General features: G+C 41.4%; 1 protein-coding gene across 3 annotated transcripts in view; it reads right to left on the bottom strand.

Annotated features, from left to right (window-relative positions):
- SLC35F3 (solute carrier family 35 member F3) overlaps window positions 1–24,070 on the bottom strand; it is a 147,708-nt gene that overhangs the window by 41,351 nt on the left and 82,287 nt on the right. Inside the window, exon 1 of one of the 3 annotated variants that reach the window (XM_031591948.2) lies at window positions 9,882–10,048. The exons of the other annotated variants lie outside the window; for them this stretch is intronic. Within the exon in view, the coding sequence (XP_031447808.1) occupies window positions 9,882–9,957 (76 nt within the window). The 5' untranslated portion in view covers window positions 9,958–10,048. Of the gene's footprint in view, window positions 1–9,881; window positions 10,049–24,070 lie in introns of those variants that run through there. 3 annotated transcript variants of the gene reach the window in all.

Here is a 24,070-nt window from a genome sequence, read left to right on the forward strand (position 1 = left end):
TGCAGAGGAGCCGAGGGGAGGCCTGATGGCGGCTGCAGCTCCTCACAGGGAGCGGAGGGCAGCGCTGAGCTCCGCTCTGTGTGACAGCGACAGGGCCCGAGGGAACGGCATGGAGCTGCGTCAGGGAGGGCAGTGGGGGCTGGGGACAGGTGCTGCACCAGAGGGCGGTGGGCATGGAACGGGCTGCGCGGGGCAGTGGGCACGGCCCTGAGTGCTGGAGCTTGGACAGTGCTTTCAGAAGTAGGGCTTGAATTCCGGGTGGTGCTGTGTGGAGCTGGGAGTTGGGTTCAGTGATCCTCATGGATCTCTCCCAGCTCAGGATATTCTATGATTATGTTTGAAGTTATCACTGGAACAAGACTAAAATACCACTTTTTCCTTCTCTGGGCAAATGACCTCCCCACTTAATGTTTTCCCAAGGAACAATGGCATATTCTAGTCCAAGCAGACCAGCATTGCTGATACCTGGCTCCCCTGGCCTTTGCAGGGGTGCACAGCAGGGCACTTTCTGGAGCAGATGGGCTCCATCTTCCTCCTAGCTGGGGAGCTGCCAAAGCTGCTTAATGCACTGAGCCATGGAAGAGGAGCACACACTTCCCTGCCACTTTTTGAAAGACAAAGTTCAGCCATTTAGCTGCCAACTCAACTGTGAAACAGAGCAGTAAGTATTAGAATGAGCAGTAGTGGGGAATGAACAACCTAGCATAACATAAAGCCATGCTCAGCCATGCTCATCAGGCGTCTGCTCAGTGGTACCCACCAGACAGGCTAGATCACTCACCCTAGAGCCTTCCTGGTGTCCGTGGGTGGGAGTTGACAGGCACACTGATGAAGGAGATGGAGTTTATCTTTCTAGGTTTTTAAAAGGCTTCTGGCAAAAATTCCAAACAACAAATCCAAAAAAATCCCATAAATCCCATACAATTCCAAAGGGTTGTACAGAAAATAAGCAGCAGCCAGGGAAAGTGCTGGAATGGACCAAAGGCTCAGTTCAAGATAGGAAACCAGGAAGGAGTGAAAAAAGCAATGGAGGGAAGTGACTGAAGCTCTGCAGACGTCAGCTGTGGGACCTGCACTCTTCAACATAATTATAGGTAGCAAGGGGGCAAGTGATGAGCTAACAGTTTCCTAATGAAATGAAGTTATCCAGGACTGTAGGATAATTGATGAAATGACAGAGTAATAAAATGGGGGATGCAGAAGCAAGCATACTAATACAGAGGTGCAGGTGGGAGTACAAGAACCATGTGCTACATACATAGCAGATGGGTTCTGGCCCATCTACCATAAGGAATTCTGAGCTCTTCCCAGGCTGTTCCACAGAAAAGGCAACTTACTGTTCAGGAGCAGACAAAAACAGCAAATTAACTGCTAACAATTATTAGGAGCAAAGCAGAAAACAGAGCAAAAAGTTGTTTCCTACATCCAGGGAAATTTCAGCTGTCAGTGCACCCACAGAGCAAGAGATGCATCTCAGGCTAGAAATACACCTTTCCAATCAATTCCACCAAGTTGGAAACAGCACCAGATGGACCTCTGGTCAGGCCCCATATGGTGGCTGTTTGTGTGCTTGTTGAGGAAATTGCTCTTGGCTTCCTAAGGGGAAGCTGTGAGTTCCTGTGGGTGGCTGGCAGGTAAGGCTTTAAGGCTTAGTGCTTAGGTTTGTCTATGCACTTTATCCCAACCTCCTTATTGTGGTAGATCCTGAAGGTCTAAGAGATTGGTATTACTTTTTTTTTTTTTTTAAATAAATACCAATTAATGCAGTATAATGGAAAAAATGACAAAGCCTCAGAAATTTTTATAAATGTAGTTTTTAAATGAGAATATTTGGTCAAAATGGCATTGCACGTGTGGATTTTTTGATAATATTTAAGAAACTGTAGAAGTTTAATGTAGTATCTAAATACTTCTACAGTAACAGATAAAAATAATATTATTTAGTTTGATCATAGAACAGCATGACCATATGAATAGTTCAATACAGGAGGAAATAAAAAAAAAAATCACAATAGAAGTTAATTTAAAGAGAAAAAACAGGGTATTAAACTATTAGGTCAGAAGGCTTGAATTTGCTTGAGGTCACAGCATAAATTCCAAGATGGATGTAAGTACCTGCAAATGGTGAACTCTGCATGAGCACCAATTCAATGCAAGACAGTTACAAACTGAGTTCAGACTCTCTTTTGCTATTGGAATTTCTTATATAAATTAATTAATTAAACAAAAAGACATGTTAGGATAATGTATGTGGAATTTTTAATTTATCTAATTATCTCATCTTAATTTCAACAGGGCAAGAAATTGGTCTGTTGGCTTGCATGCAGTCAAGCCTCTTGACTGTGAAATTACGTTTCCCATATTTCTGGACCATCCATATAACCTATCTTGTGCCAAATAGGCACAAGTTGATTCTAAAAGGTGCTACTAAATCTTTAAATACTACTTGCATTTATAGTATTTTCTGTCACTAATTATAGTCATATACTAATTCTTGGTTTATTCTGTGTCAAATATTATACCTGAGCTTACTAACAGTTATAATCAAATAGCATATCTGCATATATTTGTTGAAAATATACTAAATTTTCCTGCTCAGCATATGTATTCCTTTCTTCCTCTGTCAAATACTCAGGCAAGACTCTGCGAAATCTATATTCTAATTCCTACTAGCGATACAGAGAGAGCTGATAAATTATCAACTTTATACTGCAGCAATTTGGACTGTAATCCATTTAATTTATCCTCAGAGGCAACTGCTTAGAAATTCTATTAAAATTGTGGCATTCAAATGAACCTCATTAAAACATGATATTCCACTTTGAATGTTATAGGGAGGGGAGTTCCCCTAAATATCATCATCCTTTTTATTACTAAGCAGAATGCATGACTGGGGTCCAGAGTGAAAATGGACAATAGTGAGTACTTATTATAGTACACTGTAGTACTAGAATGTAGCACCTGTGAACGGACATAAAGAATAATCCTGATTATGACATACATATTCATGATATTATGGAAAAATATATTTTATCATTATTCTGCATTTCCTTCCTGAATCAAAACTGAAATTGGGAGTTTTGCTATTTATTTTGAAATCAACATCTTTGTGGAAGCAGAACTTCCATAAGAACAAAAATAAGTCATGACCAAAATGGGATTCTGTGCAAACATGAACTGGAGGGTATGCAAATTTCATCCTAACCAAAGGTTTAAGTGATGGTTTAAGTGCATGTTCTGGTGAAAAAACAAGACTGTACTCTCCACAGGATACTGCTCTATTAAGTCAGCAGTTTGAGTGCCACATCTTTCCTGAGCAATGGTTTTATTCCAAGGGAATCCAACTACTTAAACTGATATGAATACTACATTTATATCAGTACATATATACAGTTATTACATTAAGAGGTAAGTGAATTCATACTGACTGGCATGAATTCAGGCTATGATGGCTGCAGTTTATGAAAAAATGGGATAGTGTTATGTCTCCCTTACATAGCTTTCCAAAATTCTGAGCTGCATGGTGTTCAGGTATACAGTTTTATATACAAGACTTTTTCATAGTCCATTGGTCCCTTACATACTGAATTCTAAATCCAGTTAATTGTTCTCTTAGGAGATAAAGGGTTAATCTGCTCTTGAACTTAAAACACGATGCTTCTTTAGTCCCAACTTAAGAACAAGATGCTTGGAGCATCTCTTCTTCATCAACTAATAATCAGATGTGAAAGTAGACTTGACACAGATCTGAGTGTGCTCACAACAGTTAAGGAAACATACGTATATCCATGGAATTCTGCACCTAATTTGCTGCTCACTGATCTACCAGAAGAAATAAGAGGATGCCTCTTCACTTCTCAATAGCAAGCTCAGCCAAGCTGGGTCTTCTTTCATAACAAAGCAAAACTTGGCTAGACTCATGTTGGCACAAAGAAACTTAGTGCAACTCCGAGTAAAAACAATACTACATGCAAGTATCTCTCTTTCCATTTTCTTCCTGATAGATGCCCCTTCCTCTTTTCAATAAGAGAAGCCTTTGCAACCTTTTGTTCTTTTAATCAGCTACAGAAGACATACTTTTTAGACAAAAATACAATGCTACCTTTGCTGAAAGATGAACTAGGGAATCCTAGGTGATTGCAGAGGAGCCATATCCTGATATATTTCCTCACTTCAGTACTCTCCACGATTGAATTACAAGGCTTGAGGGACTCGCAGGTTTTTCACCTGAGGAGTTTGTTATTTGGCCAGAAATGGTGATACTGAGGAAAAACTATCACTGTTACTTGAAGAAGAGTCAACATGCAACTTTTGTATAATCAAACAGTGCTAGATCCCGTGAAGAAATTTATGCCTCAGGAAGGATTCTCAAAATTTCAAGACTAGGTTCCTCTGCATTATGACAAATTAGAGCAGATTTAAGTTCCTGGAACAAGGCTGTTAACAACAGAGGTGGTGCCTGGCTTCTCCATTACACAGTGCCAACAAAACTGGTGGGCATCTCTGCCTGAAAGCAAGCCACCTCTGCACTGCTAAGAACTCCTTGTTTCCTTTTGCCTTTGATCTAATGCTGCAATGACTGCCAGCAAAACTCAGTGATGATTACAAAGTAAATCTACTCTCCTATTGGCCAAATTTCTCCCTCTGCAGGATGCTGTCCAGGTCTGCAGTGGCATTTCACAGTTTATAATTAACAAAGATTAACTGGGCTTTAGATTAAAGGTTGATGGTACTCCAGCCAAGTTGAGAGAACCACTTTAGTAGGTAAGTGAATGTGCTGTGCTCAGTATAATGGGCTAAGACAGCTACAATATAAAATGATACTACATTTGTGCCCTGTAACTGGGAAATGGCTGGGAAATATCTGTTGAGCGATCAGAGAAGTTTATGTCTAACTTCTAGTTTTTTTCTGAACTCCAGCTCTCATACTGAAGTGTTTCTGTACTACATACCCTTCTGTCTGCAGTTATCTCCCATTGTGAAAAGAGGGGCAATATTTTCTTCTACAAAAATTATCAAAATAGAAGACAACACATGATGCATGCTGGTAACAATTATATAGTTATTTTTAACTAGTTCTTTTTCTACCTTCTTTTGGAAGAAATCTATAATTAAACAGACGGATTAGTAATCTGCTTATTTTTTATGATCAAATGACACAAAATGGCCAATGGATTCAGGATGACTAGAAAAGGGACCTTGCTCCATTTGGAGATGTGAAATGCAATGGTCTGTGAAAATCTGAGATTGTCCAATCGTTGCTATTCTTACGTTCTGTCACTGTAAATGAAAATATTCTTTGTCCATACTGTATACATATTGGTTCATTTCAGCCACTAAAGTAAGGCAGCTTGGATAAATCTTTAATAATTTACTTTCTGCTTCATGATGAATTAAGGCTCCTGCTGTAGCATTTGTTCAGTAACATCAGCATTTTACATTCTTTTTTATTTTTGTATCATTTGGGGAGGAGACATACAATGCAGAAGTAATGAGTCACCTCTAAACCTATAGCTCATGATTTTGCACAGGCAAGATGGTATAGAAAACGACGAGTGGGACATGATCAAAGATGAGCTGGCAGGAATCCCCAGTGAGTAAGCCTAGCACAGCTCAGAGAAGCTCATTTTGAGACTGTTTAAAGACTAGGAAAGCACTGCGCCATGTGGGAAGGGTGCCAGGTGTTATGAAACAAGAAACTCCTCACTCCTTTGGAACAAGATCTTGGATATCTGCTCAAATACACTGTTGTATTAACTGAACATATTGCAGTATATAGGAAAAATGGGCAAAAGTTTACATGGGGTGAAACTAGAGTGCAATTACTGCCTATACACACTTACCACACAATACATGGATGTGAAAGAGGGTGCCTCTTTTCCATCAGAGGAGAAAGTTACATTGACTTTACTTTGGGCTTTACTTACCCAGAGCACATGCTGACAGGTACAATGGAGAAGCAGACATGCTAGAAATTACAACCCCATTAATTTCTATACCTATATGCAAAGCCTCCCTCCGTTGTCACCATTAACTTCATCTCATACTCTTAATCTCAACTCCAGCCAGGAGAGAGTGAAAGCTGCTCCTACAATTGTGGAGCAAGCACAGGGTGGCTTTGATGGTCTCTGCCCTCATCACAGATGTTCACATCAAAGAGTCAGCTATTTTTTGTCTCCAGTGCAGGAAGATAGGCTGAACAAAAGCAGCAACATTATACACATTAATTACTCCATGGAGGACCAGCATGCATTCCTTTCAAAGGCCAGGTTGGTGGGGAAAGCGTGGGCAAACCTGCAGCCATGGCTGAACCACTGAATCACCAACTTGTTTTTCCTTTCCCACTTCTATCTTCTAGAATTGCATGAGCACTGTATGCTTCTACAAAGTTTATTTCTCATAAAAAAAAAAAAAAAAAAAAAAAGATCACTGGGCACAATTCTTGCTCAACAAATGCTTACTTCCAGCTGAAATTTTAATGGGGTCCATCTTAGTGCTTAAAGTAGGAACAAGCAGTGTCTGATTGCCAAAACCTATAGATGACACCAAGAGAATGCTGCTAATAGAAGCACAGTATTTATGCAGAGATATATTTATGCAGCATTTTAATTTCCTTTCTCAAAAAAGGAAGTTTAATTAGGAACATCCAGAAAATCATTAACTTCAGTAAAAGAAGTCCCCTGGAACCTTGACCACATGGGAGTGCCCTGCCGCAGCCTCAACACAAATTTGGGGTTGGGGTCAATCTTTTCCTGCCTTTTCTGCGACAAGATGCACTGCTCATTTTTAAGTAAGTTGCTTCATTCTGCAGTTTCTTGGCTGCCCCATCTGCAAAATGAGGATAATTAGAATCATGTAGCTGAAGAAAGCATGCTGCCACTCTTGGAGGTTTTTGCTGTGATTGGGATCTTCAGCTTGCACTTGCTAAAGAAACTAAGAAGATTTATTACCAAAGTGATTACAGTGTTGATACATTTGTGATGAATTCCCTGCAGGCAGGAAATATATTAGAGGCCAAATTTATTTCCCATTTGTACTTGTAACAAATTTCCTGTAACTCCAGTGATGCAAACAAAGTTACTCCAAATGAGCGTGTGGCAGAATCTGGCTCCATAGCAACTAAGTTTAGACATACATGTGTAATAACAGAGAGGTATCATTTGCATTACAAGCAACTTCAAGTATCGCCAGTTCCTCTTCCTGACATTGCAGAGGAAATGTGCTACACAGGAGGCTGCAATACCTTTCTGTTGGGGCCAGAGAATAAGGAGCTGTCCATGGAGACTAATTAAGAGGAGGATGGCTTTTCTCAAGTGAGGTGATTGATTGTCCTGGACCTTCTCACGATGGCATCACTTCTGGGAAACCCCTAGATGCAGAGCAGGGATGGAAATTTTTGCCTTCCCATGGAAGGGAAGACAATCCTCCAGGTACATGTACAAAGATTATGAAAGCAGCCAGTTGGATAGTGATACAAATGATCAGCAGCAAGACAGACAAGCGCAAAACAGGCACTGAGCCTACACTTCTCAAAATATGAAGTGTGTGCAATGGTGCCAGGCACAGAAAACACACGGTATGGTTACTGCCTGCCTGAGTGATGCGTGGAGATACAGTTGTCTTTAAAAGTGCTAGTACAGCAGGCTCAGTGCATACTGATGATTCAATCTCTGAAATAATTTGAAATGGCAGACACGTTCCTGAAGGCGCACAAAGTCCTTATCTTCCTTTTCAAGTAAAGAAGTTACTGCACCACCAGGGGAATATAGGGGGAATGCCTGAAGGCCTTATAGCAATGCATGTCAATGAAAGGCTCCTCTTTGCTAACTGTCCTCCAGATAAAAATATTCCCCGTGGTTCTGCCAAGGGTCTGTGAAAGGCTTTGGTGGTTGATAAGGAAGAAAATAAGCATAACTATAAAGCAGAAGTTGTCTTGGCTACACCTTTGCAAAGGATGTCAGCTACAAAGAAAATCTGGCAACTCAAACCTTTGTCTGACGTACAGACTAAGCGAAGAAAGCTGTCCATCGTACGCCCACTGTCTCACTCTAGTCTGTGACTACGTCCTGGCTTTTTTATATAGCTCTAAGCACCAGGTGGCAAAATTAGTCAGTATTAATCTGAAATGAAATGTTGTCAATCAATTTAGAAAGAGAACCTCTCAAACAGTTCCAGTCAGTTTCATTAAAAGGAAATAAACAGCAAAGGAAACCCTTACCTGCTTCTATACAACCTCTGGTCTCTATGATAAACCATCAAAACAATTTAGATTTTGCCTTCAGCAATAACAGAAAGAAGAATCTAAAACTAAGGAAGGAAAAGCCCAACTAGGTCAACAAAGTCCCTGGTGGGTGGTGATATGGTTTCAGAGAGCTGGTGCGCACAGCAGACATGGACATGCTTGAAAAGATTCAATTCTGCAGCACTGGGAAAGGTTGCTCTGCTTCTGTGTCTATATAAGGTAGGTAGTAAACTGTATTTGAACTGGTAGAAAAGCAATATGACCCACATTTCAAAGCTGGAACCTAGTGGGTTATTATTATTTATGATTCATAAAGCTTGTGCAGTGCACCAAAAGAAAGGAAGCCATGCTTTCAGCTCAGAGGATCCTCCAATACAAACCGTGGGAGCAAAACTGCTGGGCACCAGAGCTAACTGCAAGGGCTTTTAAAAATTATAACTACAATGTAATGAAAATCACACTTCTCCTTTCAGTCAGAAAATTTAGATCCATTCCCCTACCTTTATACCAGGAGATTTTTATGCTGGGAGAATGCAACTGCTGCATTCTCCATGAACCAAAATCACAGCCCTCAGGTACGCCTGATTTTTCACTTCTCTTGCAGATTTTAGTTCCTTCCCCCCATCACCTTGAGCATTTTTGCATTTTCTTACTTTCCCCTCCACTACAAATTTTTTCTTTTCCCTTTAGTTTTTCCAAGATCACTTGTTTTTTCCTTCTTCATGATCTTTCCATGGAATCTCATATTCACATTTTACCCCATACTGTTCTTTCATTTTCTGTTTGGATTTCTTCTTCACCTTCTATGCCACCTCTTGCTTGTCCCCATCTGCTTCTCTTTCCATTCCTTTCAGCCAACCATTTTCGTTTTCTCTCACTGACCTCATTCTCCCATGAAGCTCTCACATCTCCCAATGGATCCCCCAAACTTGTTTGCTCTCCCTTCACGAACAAAGTCCCACATCCAGCCCTCAGGTGAACTACTCCTTCCCCACACCTCCAAGTTCCTCCACTTTCCCTGGTCTATCTTACCCCTCTCCCTCACTCACATCCCTTGCCTTGCTCTGGATGTGTAGAAAGCCTACATTCTACATCGAACCACAGTTCCTCAAGGAACAACATCAAACCACAGGCCTCGCACTTGTTATGCCCAGAGCTTTGGGGCACTCTGGGCAGCCCTCCTGAGATCTCCCGGCCCCTTTAAAGGTCCCGGAAGCCACCGGAGGTCCCACGGTTCCCGAGAGGCTGACAAGCCCACCCTGCTGCTGGGCTCGCAATGGCCATCCTGGCCACAGAGCTCCAGCTGCTCCCCAGTGCGTGCCGGAGGGGCCACGAGGGGCGAACACAGATGCCTGGACGAGGTTCTCGAAGGGGGTACAGCCCGAGGCTGCGTCCCCGTCCCTCCCGTGGAGTCAGCGCTCTCCAGCACCACCGCTCTCTCCTTCCTTCCCTCCCGTCGGTTCCCACCGGCAGGTGCTGCTCTGAGGCTCGGGACCCGCTCCCGGCGCCCTGGGCTCCGACGGCACTCGGGGGAGGAAAGAGCCGGGGCCGCGTTCGAGCAGATCGGGCATCGCCCGTCCGCCCACCCGTCCCCCCCGCGGCGCGAACCCCGCGCCCCGACCCCGTCCGGCGGCGTTACCTTCCACTTTGGTGAGGGTGAGCACGGGGCTGTTGCAGGCGCTGAGGGGGGCCACTCTGGCCGAGTGCTTCTTCATGGCGAGCCCGTCGCCGGCGGCAGCTCCCCGCCGCCCCGCGCCTACATCCTGGCGCCCCGGAGCCCTCCTGGGCGGCGCTCCCGGCACGGCCCCGCGGCTGCCCGCCGGCTCCCGGCCCGCCGCCCTCTGCCGCAGCACCGGGCGGCGGCGGCAGCGGGGGCTGGGGCTCGCCCGCCCGCCCGCTGCCGCTCGGGGCTGCTGCAAACCACACGTCACGGCGCGGCGCGCTCCCCCCAGCGCTCCCGGGGCCGCCCCCGGGTCGAGGGGGGGCGCGGGCGCCGCGGCGAGGGGCGCGGCGGAGCCCCCGGCGGAGCGTGGCGGAGCACGGGCGCACTGCGGCTGTGGACGGCGGTCCCGCAGCGGCCCGGCCCCGCGCCGCCCGGGGAATGCCGCGGGAGCGAGCGAGCGGCCGGCTTCGGGGCTCCGCTCAGCCTACCTCCGGAGAAACCTCCAAACCGCTTTTATTTGCCCGTATTTCATCCCTCCCGCATCTTCCTTCGAAACCAAGTTCAGTCCCTATCCTGTGCCGATTTCCACCATCCTTTTCACTACTGTTTCTGTTGGATGAGCGAGCTCGAAATTAATCACAGCATTCAAGATGAGATAGCACCGCTGATTTATCAATAGTATTCCCACACTTACAGCAGCATGCTCTGCAGCCCTTTTAGCACAGCGTACTAACTTCTTCTGGAGACATTAAAAATGCTTCGGTACCCACACACAAATTAAATAAAATAGGAGATTTCACAACTGGATGGCGCTCAGGTGTAGCAGGTTGTTGTGTGATGTTGTTTGTTTCTTCACCAGAAATTATTTTAAGACCCTCTCAGTCATGTTATGCTACCAATTTGTGGTAGATTTCCCCTTCTGAAAGCGTAGCTGGCATTAATTAGCAGGACTTAATGTAAGTGGATCCAGGAGAGTACACAATCTAATGAATGAATATGAAACATATAAAACAATCATACAGCTCTAAGCCAAGCATCAGATTTTGCAAGATGCTGAGCACTATTGACTCCTAGGGAGTTCTGCTATGGATATGAAAACACTCAGCACATCTGCCAGTTTCGAATATGAGATGTATCAGCAGACCAAGATGCAAATACTCAACAGTTCTCAAGACTTGGTCAAATTAAAATGTGTGTACTTTGCAAACAAGACCGGGCAGCCATCAATACTCCCCAGACATTCCAAAGTATTTGTTAATTATACAAATATTTGCTCCAGAAAAGCAGCCCTGGCAGGCTGGTTAGCAAACTGTGGGAAAACATCACCGTCCTCCCGCAGGCTTAGTTCTATTTAGGATCTGTAGCTTTCTTCAGGGATTACATCCAGGCTGCTGGCCTGCAAAAGTCTCATCTGTTGACCTGCAGGCAGACAGAGCCAAAGGGTTGTGTTATACTTCCTATGCTTCCTTCAACATGAGCCTTTGGGATGAACATCAGTACCAGAACATCAGTAGGTTCCTTCCACAGGATTCTTTTGGAAAGGTTATTGGTGTGCTCAGCATAAAGACCACAAGAGCCCAGCTCAGTCAAATGAAAAGCTGGATTTCAGGGTTGTTTCCAGGCTGTCCTAGTAGGATTATCTGATCCATGGAGTTTCCTATGATGTTACAGATCAGACCCTTATTGGAAACTGTGGGTTCATCTTGTTTCACTGGGCTGTTTGTTTTATCTAGGAGCCCAAATGGTTTCTGATCTTTGAAAGAAGTTACATAAAGAGAGGCAAATCTCACCTTGCATGGTTCTGGGCATAAAATATACCACAGCCACAGAGTTGAGGCAACTTCCTATGGCTCACCAGCTAACCAAGTGACACCAGGGAGGAGCAGACCTCAGGTAAACTAGGCTCACTTCTGCCCCAAGCTTAGCTACCAGCTCACCTGAACCTGGGCAAAGCAGGCAGGAAACCTTCGCATCAGTATTTCACAGCCAAATTTCAGGTAAGTGGCTGTGCAAGGCAAGGAAAATCAGACTGTCTCCACTGCCTGTAACATATCATCACTAGGACATTTACAGAAACTAAAAGTTAATTTATTTGAAAGTCTTCTTTGTTGCTGGGCACTTACACACTTTCTCTTCTGCAAGGTTTATGCTTTCGTTTTTCATTGGTAAGACATAATAAGTACATAATTTTACTTGGAGGATGGCACTGTTCACATAATAATTCACCTATTTTTCGTCATGATTTTTATTCTTTTTTTTTTTTTTTTTGATAGCACATTAACTCAGTTGTACACATTTACTATTTGCAGGGCTGTTACCAAGTTTCAAGTTTGCAGTGCTCTACTTATGGCTAAAATCCAAATGTTATAGACTTTATGGCAACAACTGTCTCCCATGGCAGCCTGGAGCTCCACTGGCCTTAGATCATACTGGTGATCAGATACACTGTTGGTAGACACTGTGGGGCAGTCAAGAAGTATCTTAGCCTCTCCTACTGCTTTTGCTGTCCTCATGCTCCTCCTCTCCCAACAACTTGCGTAACTACAGCACTCAGGTTTCTTCTCCTCAGTGTTTAGCTTCATCTTCCCAGAGAAGATTTCAAAGGCACCACAAACAAGATGTATCCAGCTAGCACTGGATTTAGATTGGGAATAGGACATTTAACTGCTTTGCTGGCTTTTGGACTTCATTTGCCCAATGTGTGTCAGGTGTAGCTAGTTAGGGCTCATGTAGCTTGATAGGGCTGTGCTTGACCCTGATCTCCCAGTATTTTACCTCCACCTGACTCTGATTACTCTTGTTACCCTTGCAGGTGCACATGAAAACAGAGATCAAAGCTAGGCCCCCGTTTTTCTCTGTGTGTGAAAACGTCAGCCTCGTACCACAGTAACAAAAAGTTGTGTTTGTTTAATAGTGTGCCTGAAGACTGTATTCCAAGGGCTCTTGAAGTGGGAGCTGTGCTTGGCAGCACGCTTGCTACTTTCTGTAACTCAGACCACGGTGCGACCTCCCCACCTCCCTGTGCCTTAACACGTTTGCTGCTAGATTGTATTTAATTTAATTTATAGTAGGCATCTTACAGTATAAGCAATGCAAAGCTGACGTACTTGGTAGCTTCAAGTTGAGTTTGTGGCTTTTTATTTCCCTACAACATCCCTCTAGTGTTCAAGAGGCAACGGAGGAGAAGCTGGCGAATGTTTGGGCTGCAGACAGCTTACAAATTTGGAGAAGAAACCCTCAGAGCTCAAATACTAGAGAAAGCAGACCTTTGCTTCTGATAGGGAGCAAGGACACTTCATGTGAATAAAGAAAGGTTAGAAGAAAAACCTGGGATGGGCTAGTTGGAATTTGCTCAGGCAAGCTTCTGTGTGAAGAAGGCTTATGGAGCTGCTCTCGTTGCTGTCAGTTACCCTTAAGTTTAGATTAAGAATGATGTTCAGTTATTTTCTTTAAAAGATAAACATGTAAACGAAGATGCTAAGAAGTTGTCATGCTGCCTTTAAGTTCATGGATTATAACTTCTTTGTGGCATAGAAAAGTACGTTTGAGACAAAAATGGATTCTCTTAGTTATGTCTGCTATAATCTTTGACTTTAATCCTATTAGCAAACGTGATTAACCAACATGTAAAAGGTGTACAGTTGGTATTTTTCCAGTTCAGACATTTTCCCTATTTAGTGTACTCATTAAGAGGACATTTATTAACTTAAGTGCTTGCCTTACCATGGAGGGCAATCACTGTTGTGCTTAGCAACCCTAAAGGAAATGGAGTGAGGACTTGTACTTGTGTAGCCAATTTCATAACAGGCTCCAGCTCATGCCAAAAGGAATCAATTTGCCAGGAGCCAAATACGCGCTTGAATATTAGCTAGAAACCTAAACTGCCCACAGTCATTCCAGCAACAGACCGTCCTTTCCTCTAATTTATTTGAAGTGATTTGTTGAATATTCTCCACAAACAATTATTAGCCTGTTTGTGAGGAGCTAGGTTTATTTGAATGCATTGTTAGTATTTTCTGGCTACTGCCTAACAACTTTCTAATCTGTTTCATTTTCCAACTAAAAAAACATGTCAAACACGCTTTTCCAACACAAATAATAGCTATTTTGGAAGTGACATTTGCTGTCCTGCTCTCATTTTGAAATATGCATTTACAGTGTGCTGTCTGGTGACCAGCCACCAGCGTTGTTTGCATGCTGTCTGTATTTACAGCCATCATCCACTCAAAACAAATTCACATTCTTGTCAACTTCATATACACTTCTTTCTCCATAATATGCACCTAGATGTAAGGATGATGTCTTCCAAATCTTCCCTGTTCCTAAGCAGGGCAGTTACTTAGGTATGATGCCTTGAATTCATAGAACAAGACACCAGAAGAAAGAAAGGAAAGAATAAAGCCTGGCTGGAGACGTTCACCAGGTCTCACTGAACAGACACTGCTGTAGTCATTGCTATTTCTGAGTGCTTTTTCTTCAAATTTGATCAGAAAAACAGCACCACAGATAGCAGGCAAATTGGAGTTGTTCTTAAATGCTGCAGATTGTACATTGCCCATACAGCCGGCAGTTCTTAGACGTGGATGTGAAGTCCTGGTGAGAATATCTTCCTCGTGTTTATTTTAATCTTCTGTTTATAACTGCTGTAAGCACTACAGGAGGAGACAGCACTGATTAATTTTATTTCCAAATCTCTTAAAATATTAACTGTTTCCAACGCTTACCGAGAAACTCTCCAGGATTTGTGTACAAGAAGGGCCACAAGATTCCCATCCAGCTCCTTCAGCTGATGGGCTCTGCACTTTTGCCTCTGTACAGGTGCAGCTTAGCTGGAATGTCCCCTTTTAGACCAGATGGTTCAGAAACAGCCCATCATGTGGCAACTGATTTTTTTTTGCAAGTCCATATAGTACCTGCAATGTTTGCCTTTAAAAGTAGTGACCTATAATTTATACAGTGATCAGACTATTTACATATACAATATTTCTTGGTGTTAGTTGTGGGAACACAAGAGAAATTAGAGGGGAGTCAAACATTAAAATATTTCAAATGCCTGTTTGCCTTTGTAAAGTGTTTCATTCTCTGAAAACGGCAGCAGGCTCTAACAGTTTTGTCTGGTAGATGCTACTCTTCACTGCTGCCCCTGACAACTGCTTCTCCTTCCACCTCTTGTCACTTTTTGGCCACTTCAAATGTTGATTCTCAAAGCTAGCAGTTCCCTGTGTAGTTTTGTCTGGAGACAAGAAAGAAATGTTCTCATATCTTAACAGCTTGGCATTTTTTCTAATGAGTCTCCTGGGCTTATCAGACAATTACTTTTTTTCCCAGCCATATCTGATGCTGCCTTACTATGAGACCTTTATAACCCCAAATCATACAAAATAAATCATTATACCATCAATATCAACACATTTCAGTAACAACAATTTCTTAGCCTTCTCATTAACTAAGATACGTGCAGCATTACAAATAACTGAGCATCGCCTCTGCATTCTTCACTACCATCTAACTTCTCACCAGCTGCCTGTGTAAAGCACTGGATGTGAAGTGCATTTAAATGCAGTTGTGCATAATTTCTACCATTAGAAACAGTTGTAAGCTGTGCTAAACCTCGACTGCCGTAACATCCCAGATTAGGAGGTGCTGGCTCCTCTAGTAAAGATGCAGAGGCCAGGAGACAATGTTGGGCTATGCCTCATGCTTCTAGCATTGTGAAAAAATAAGCTAAAAAATTGGAATTTAGAATATATGAAAATAGAATTTAAAAATCCATTGGAAAAAAAAGAAAGAAGTTCAATGAGTGAGGCACAGTTTTGTCCTCAAAGAAAAGGTTAAGAACAGATGAAGCATATGCTTCCTGTCTCAAACACAAGCAGAGACCATGAGGTCTGAAGGCAGAATCACATCTGTTTCTTCTTCTCACCTGAATGCTTACAGAACTTTGCACTGCCTTCCCAAGTAATATTAGGCAGGAAAAGAACAAAAAATCAGATGAAAAATGGTCATCCAAAGATAATTCAGAGAAGGCCTTTCTGAGCAAATGTATTCTGTATTCTGACTCACCTACCTTATGGACAGTGCTCTGGAGTGAAATTCACAGACTCTGTGTTAAATGTAAGTTTTACTACCAGCTCCTGGGAACAAAGGTTAGGTACTATGTAAGCACTCCCAGTGGTCTTTGGACTGGAGGGAGTTTCAGCCTACAGAAATAAATTGCTAGCTGTTTGCAAGGCAAAAAATTGCTGCCATTGTAAAATCTAAATATGCCAAAGAGCCAGCAGGTCCTTTGTTGCCCTTTTAGCAGAAAAATGGATTTAAAAACCTTAAGACTTTCTGCCTTTTTCCTCCATACACTCTGTGCTTCCTCTTTCTTGTGATTTTTTAATTTAAATGTTACTTTTTTTCCTTTGCCTTTCCCTCTTCTCTCTCATGCCCTTTCTTTGTCAAATTTCTCCCAGTGCTAGTACAAAAAAAGCCTGTAATGTGAACTGAATGCTACATCCACTTATAATGCTACACAGACAATCAGATAAAAACATTCAACTGTTTTTTTTGTTGTTGTTGTTTTCTTTTTTATTGTTCATTTCCATCCCTTAACAGCTAGAACTGGGATTTTTTTTGGAGATATCTTAGACCTCATAATTTATTGCTTCAAAGTAAATGTGCTGAAGCTGTCCAGAAGTTGTACACCTCTACAGCTTTCCAGTTCTTGTACTATTTGCCCTCTGATTTTGAGTTTCTGCCTAGGCATGCTATCAGTGCTATGTCTACAAGAATTTAAGACAAGGTTGAAAAATAAAGCTATAGACACAGCCTCTTCCCAGATTTTCTGTCTGTCCTTGCAGGGCTCCAAGCAAGATTCTGCAGAGCAGCAAGTCACCTTTGTGGAAGCAACAGGTTAATTTTCCTGTGACTTCTAACTGATATTTTAAGTAAGTAGCTGGGCTGATTGCCCTCAGAGAGACCATTCAGTTTGGCACATTGAGTACCTGCTTCAAGTGAAGATTTTATTTAAAAGACAAGATGAACCTTTTAACACCAACTGCTTTGTAATTATGTCCTCCCTACCCTGCAGTCATAATCACTCCAGTTTCCCACTCCTGGAGAGGCTACTTGCTTCCTCCTGAGCCCACTGGCTGCTTCTGTCTCTCTGGGAGAACTTCTCTTCCTTCTTTCAACTACTACTAAGGAAGACAGAATGCTGGAGTGGGAATACAGAAAAGCATCTCTTGGTATGTGTTAAGAGCAGTGGTATCAGGATTCTCCTACTCCATTTCAGTCTCTGCCACTACCATAACACAGTGTGAGTTACGTTTCTGTCACAAGTTGCTCACGAGTATCCTGGGATATAACTTAGCTACTTCCTTAATGTGTTTTTGAGATCTTATGATAAGAAGTTCTAAGCCAAGCATTACTGTTATTAAACTATCAGAGCATACATAACATTAGTGCTTATAATTTATCACTTTTTCTTAGTAAAGAGAATGAATTTATTAGTAGTGCAGAGGGTGAATCTGTTGTTACTGCAGTTTATCACCAGTGCAAGAATAATTAAAATCTTCAAGTTGTACACTAAATTTGAGTTTTTGAAAGGACACTGAAAACAGCATTTCTAGGTATTCGGAAACTCATTCATAATCTTTGTAAATGGCATAATTTTTACCTTGTATGTGCATTGCTGATCGATACACGGTCAGATTAACACATACAGCAAAGGTGTATTGCCTCCTATGCATGAGAAACACCACTGAGAAAGTTTAAGTCCTCTAGGCTACTTCAAGGTCATGAGAGCTTTGATTAGATAGTGGGGTTCAAGATAGCAAGTGAGCTGCTTGCTCCAGGTTGAAGCTGGGTCGAGAAGTTTAGGAGGGCTGCTCTGTCCCTTTGGAAGGAATGTTCTTCATAAAAAGATGATGGATACAACCAGATGTATAACAGCATTAAAACTAGATTAATTACTAATTACACAAATTTCAGTGCACATCAGATAAATGCATAAGCATTAAGGATTATTGTCTAGCCCAAATAATCTTGTGTTCTCGCTCATCTTACATGGAACTGGACCTTTTACCTAGAATGTAACATTATGTTCGTAGCAATCCTCAAAAAAAGTCACAAGATTGAGAAAAAAATGGAAGTCTTTTCCAATAACAGTACTTTGAACAAACCAGGCAGGCTTGCAACATTAAATCTTTTTAGATTATTTAGTCTAAAACTAACAAAAATAGTAGGGAATTCTTAAATTCTTGAAACTGGAATTTGAGACAGGGAGCATCAGCTTCTCTCTAAAAAATGTCATACCCACTGACAAAATGTTGATGAGACAGTCTAATGGGATGCAAATGTAGGGAAACCACAGCCTGACGCCTGTGAAGGAGATCAGGAACAGACCAGGCTAAAGAATGTTCATTTCCCTCTGTCACTCCAGAGCTGCTCTCTATTTTCAGATAGGACTGCACTATGGCACACAATTTACAACAGTTATCTGCTTTTCCACCCACCTGCCAGCACAAGGTATTTGTGGTGCTTGTGGAGGTACTGTATGATGCACAACTTTTATCCTTTATCAGCTTGATTCCTGCCAGCCTTTAAAAGTTTGCAATTTACATATTGCTGCAAAAAGCCGATTTCCACAATCTTCCTTGGGACACAAATGTCCCATTGGTGGATAATATCTTTTTTTCTCTTGTGGTAGGAGAAGAAAGCAAGTATAATGTTTCCTTGATGTCTTTTGCTAGCCAGTAATTGCCAAATCTGTGCAGATTTTGTTAAAGCAAGCATGACTTTTTTAAAATGCTGAAGTAGAAATTTAAAATTTAGTGCTTACGCAACCACAGCTGTAAGCATTGAAGAGGTATCATTCCATGCTATAAGCCTTCTATTTTACACAATAACAAGATAGCTCTTTATAAAAACCTGTTGCTGCTTATCATTAATCCCTCAACTTCTAGACTGGATTTAGTTAATACTTTTAGGGAATGAATCTGGATTATTAATTAACAGTACTAAGGATATCTGTAATAAGATTATACACATGGTTCTACATTCCCACCACTCACTTGATTTTCTTTTGAACTACTGTGAGCTTTGCCATTGGCTTCAATGTACTCAACACTGGAACTGTCACTTTTGATAGAACAGTAATAATGAAACAACTAAAGAAAAAACTAAAAAGTAGACAAAATTATTAGCTGATAAATGAGAGGATGAGGGTTACTATATGCTATGAGATCATAGGAAAGGTGAAAGAGGGCAGAAGCAGAAATTACAAAGGCAGAGAAGAGAGGACTACCAAAGACAAGACAAGGCAAAGGCAGGTGGGCAACAGTTCAGATAAGCATTAGAAGAAAAATATCAAGCAGTTTGGAATTAGAAATGAGAAGAATACTAATACTAGTAAGATCTAATTCAGAACAAAAAAACCAAAGCACCTGCTCACTGTGAAGAAAGACTATGTGAGCTTAGAATAGAGCAAGGGAACTCAGAATTCATCCTCTTCCCTTCAGCTGGAGGAAATTAAGAGCTACCAAAAGCACAGATTTCTATTACATAGAGACTTCTTGTCCTATGAAGTGTAGTTTACTGTTAACATATGCCCTTGTGCAAAGAGACTTCCAGCTTGCTCTTTGGAGAACAAAAATCCAGCTGATTTGTACCCTTCATAAAGCAAATAAACCTGCCTGATATGGCCACAGATCTGTTTGCTGGATGACACATCAGATAGTGGGAAGGAGACAGGCACTTCCACATCTGCTTTCAGTCTCATTTACAGTAGGATGAGAGATGCTCTGATTTTTGCAAAGAACTGGACAGATGCCTGAGTGATGGAAGGACAAGGAACTTGAGAGCAAAAGAAGGCAATGTGCCTATCCATCTCCCTCTAGATGGCATGAACATGCATTAGGAAGGCTCCAGCCTCTGCAGTGATGGCAGAATCATTCCCCTGAGATCTGAAGCAATGAAACCATCCCCCAGGGGTAGATGTGCTTTTCTTTGCTCTCCCCCTCCCTGCACATTCAGGTCACGATCTCAGGTTAAATTTCCACTGAACTGTGAAGCAGCAGGAAAGCAGATTTATTACCCTGCATATTATTTCCAACAGCGTTCCCTCAACTGTATATAAAACATTACTATAATTCCATCCTAGGGTTTTGTTGATATTAACAAATCACTTGAATTTTGCTGTAAGTAATTAAAATTACAAGTACTTTTTATCGTAGTAAAAGGCAGGAGGCAAATGTGGCTAGGGTCTTATTATTCAGATACGAGTAATAATTCAGGCAGCAGTATATATTTCCTCAATTGCTTTTCTTTCCTACAACAGTTTGAAGCTTTCAGCAATGCAACATACAATTCCTCAAAGCTCTGAAACATAAATCTAGGTCCCATAGCATCTCATGTAAATAAACAGCACAAATATCAAGCCATTTTTTTTTCTGATTAACTAGGTATAAAATACCTTGCATATATACAAAATGTTAAACAAACTAAACATTGCTTATGGAGACTTAAAGGCTCTCTGACTCTTTCAGACATTTCCAGGAGTAAGCCAGCACTCCATCAGCAGTAAATATAAGAATCACTGCTTGGTCAATCTTTTCCCCTGAAATAGCATTTTTCCAGTATCAACTCTGAAGAGTAGATTAAAAGAACAGCAACAATAAATGTAAAGAAGGGAAAAATCAGTAAGCAAATGCATTCCCAGAAGACTAGGAGTTTATAAGGACTCTCAGGCCTATTTACTGGAGCCTCTAATCACCATATATGGCACAGCTACTGCATTTAATGGAACTTTATGAACCCTACTTGAAAAAAAATATATAGACTTCCCAGGGCAAAAGATTATATGTAGTAATTGATAAGATTTTTCTTGGTCTCATCTTTCCATCAAAAAGCTTATCTTGTGCTCCTTTCTGGATTGGAACAAGGAAGGTTACAAAAACAGAAATGACTGAGACAGATGAAAGATTCAAAACACAGCTTTAAATCTACAAGGAGCTAATGCCATTGCATGACTAAGCTTGAGATAAGCTCTTGACAGTCAAGCAGGGGAAAGATGCTTGGTTTTGTTAACCAGGAACTCAGAATAGGTTTTGTCATTCTAACATTTAAGAGCTACTCCTATAAAAACCATGTAAAATAAGGTCATTGAAGACAAAGCTGTGGGAGATGTTTTTTGAATGATACTTTTGTGTGTGACAAAGGGTATCAGTGAAGATAACTATTCAAAGGTAGATGACAGGCAGAAGAATACAGAACCTATTAGTGCAATATTAAGACTTTAGAAAGGAAGGACTAACTTGATGAACTCTCAGAGTGCAAGCTAGTTCATCTAAGTATGCAGGAGCTCATCCCAAAAGATATTCCCAGACAGCTTGCATCCATTTCATTACTTAAAGACTATAAAGAATTACTTGAAAATTAGTTTAAAAGATATTTTAAAGTTTTGTTGTCTGGACAGGACTGAGATGTGGATCCCATAGGCCAGTCTTCTTCCCGTAAGTGCAAAAGTACTACAGAGAAACCTTCCCAACTACAACTTTTAATACATTTTCATGAAATGCTATCCTTAGTTTCTGTATTTCAGTATATGTAAAACAGAAATAATAATACTCACTTCTTCATCTAAGTTAATGTTATATATTTTAAAAAGTTCTGTCCTTCTCTCTCTCCTCTGGCAGCATATAATATGTACAGAGATAAGAAAATAAGCTGTTTGCACTTAATTCAATCTACACCACCTACATTAAACTTCACCCAATTTAACTGCCAGCTAATGTCTTAATGCTGTCTAAATCCTAAGCAGTAGGAGGATTATTGGTTTAAGTCCTTTTGCTTATAAAGCAGCCTTCTTTATCTTGCAGAGGATCATACACCTGCTCCAGCAGATATTTCTCAGTGAAGACAACACCTAGACAATAACATCTTATCTGATCATTGTAAATGCATTAACATTGAGCCAACAGATACTTTTTTTAATATATCTCATTTCCTTCTTATCTCCTCCATGACTTATCAAACACAACTTTGTCATATTTTATCGCTAACCAGGAAGAATCTATTTCAGGATTCACCTTTAAACTATAGTGTCATCCGCCTATCACATTCTCTAATCATTAAATGCCCCCAGAATTAGTAGTGAATAGTATGCAATCACTGACCTTGGTGTGGATATTCCATTTACACTTATCAATTCTTTCTGGGATCATTGTATGCAAAGTGGGAAACAAACAAACAAACAAACAAACAAGAAAACGTATATTTTGTTTCACAGTGATTTTTACCACTCTCATTATTAATTGGTTGGGTTTTTGTTTGTTTGTTTGTTTGTTTGACAGAATGTCCTGAAAAGAGTTATTAACTGAAGATGTAACATATCTTCCTGCATTACCTTTCTCTGGACATGCTTCAGGGCCTCAATGTCTTTCTTGCAGTGAGGGGCCCAGAACTATACACAGTACCTGAGGTGCAGCCTCACCAGAGCTGAGTACAGAGGGACAATTACTTCTCTGCTCCTGCTGGCAGCACTATTTCTGACACAGACCAGGATGCCATTGGCCTTCATAGCCACTCGGGCACACTTCGGCTCGTGTTCAGCCGAGCGTCAACCAACACCCCCAGGTCTGTTTCTTCCACACAGTCTTTCAGCCACTCTGCCTGTAGCATTTGCCTGGGGTTGTTGTGGCCAAAGTTTAGGATGTAGCACTTGGTCTTGTTGAACTTCATCCCATTGGCCTTGGAGCAGCAATCCAGCCTGCCTAGATATTAAAAGTGGGGTGAAAGTTGCTGAACAGCAAACAGAAATCATTACTACTTCTTTGTCACTTAGATACTAATATTCTGATATTCTCCTGTGTGCCTGTATATCGTACACAAACATTTACTCTCTTTAAAAAGGAGGTACAGTACTTGTGAACGTACCAAATGGGGAACACAAGTTCTTTGCAACTCTACTGTGTTCAGATTTCCAAATAATTACCAGTTTGCTATTAATAGAGAGGAATGTGAGATGATCTGCTGCTGGAATTGGACCATGACAAAGAAGAAACAAGCTGATTTATAAAATGTTAATGACTACAGAAATTCCATAATTAGAATCCTTGCTACTTACTCTGCAGATAGTACAGATGGATGAAAGGAACAGAGACAATTCTCCAGGCTTCTAAGAAAAATTTTTGCTGCCCAGCACTAAGGAAAATTATGAGAATCCAGAGCCCAAATTAGAGAGGATCTGAAAAAGGAGGAGGAGTCAAAATACACCTGGATGTGAAAGATAAAATAACTGCGGGTAAGACATAACATAAGAGGCTGCACCAGAATGGCTTATTATTTAGCTCAGTGAAGTGTGAAGTGTTGTGTTTTTCAGTTTCTTTTCAAACCTTCCCTCCTCAGCACACATTGCAATGAAATGAAGACCCCAGGATTTGCCATGGATCCCAGGAATGAATTGAACTGAGCCTTAAGCTCACAAGAAACAAAGTGAGGATAACACAGAATCATTTTCATTATAATCATAAATTAGCACACTGTAGGTCATCCACTTTTATCCCCCGTGTCAGTAATGAGCCCTGATTACCTATGACAACCGTGTTATTAGCAAACTGGATGTTCACCAGCTGAACCCAGGGCAATGACAATTGAACTATTGCTTTCAAATGTTACATACTTCTTTTGATATATGCATGGGTCACTCTGAAAGTAATGTTTCCTATTTATTTTCAGGGAAACTACAACTGATACAAAGAGCAGAACAACACTATTTGATAGAGCAAATTCTCAGCTACGAAACACTATTTTTCAGCACAGTCACCACTAGTAGCTATGTATTTTTGCCAGTGATGAACAAGAGCCTGCACGCTGCGCTTATAAAGATCTGCACCAGCAAAGGTGACCCACAGCCAGCGTTGCCCGATCACCATCTCATCATGCCAACATCCACAGTTTCACCTCCAGAAACACTCAGCATGCATCAAAAAATATCAATGAGCACCATTTTTTTAGCATAGAGGAATTGAGTGACACACCTTTGTTTCATATGCACTTCTACGTCAGACGCCATTTTGTCAGACTGCTCCTCTGCTGCCATCTGTCACAGATGCAGTTTTGCAACAAAACAGAACAGTGGTGGGAAGGTACAGCCTCTACTGCCATACCACCACCATCAG

Source organism: Phasianus colchicus, chromosome 2 (assembly GCF_987193195.1).
Source record: "Phasianus colchicus chromosome 2, bPhaCol1.hap1.1, whole genome shotgun sequence".
In the NCBI taxonomy this organism is placed as follows: Eukaryota; Metazoa; Chordata; class Aves; order Galliformes; family Phasianidae; genus Phasianus; species Phasianus colchicus.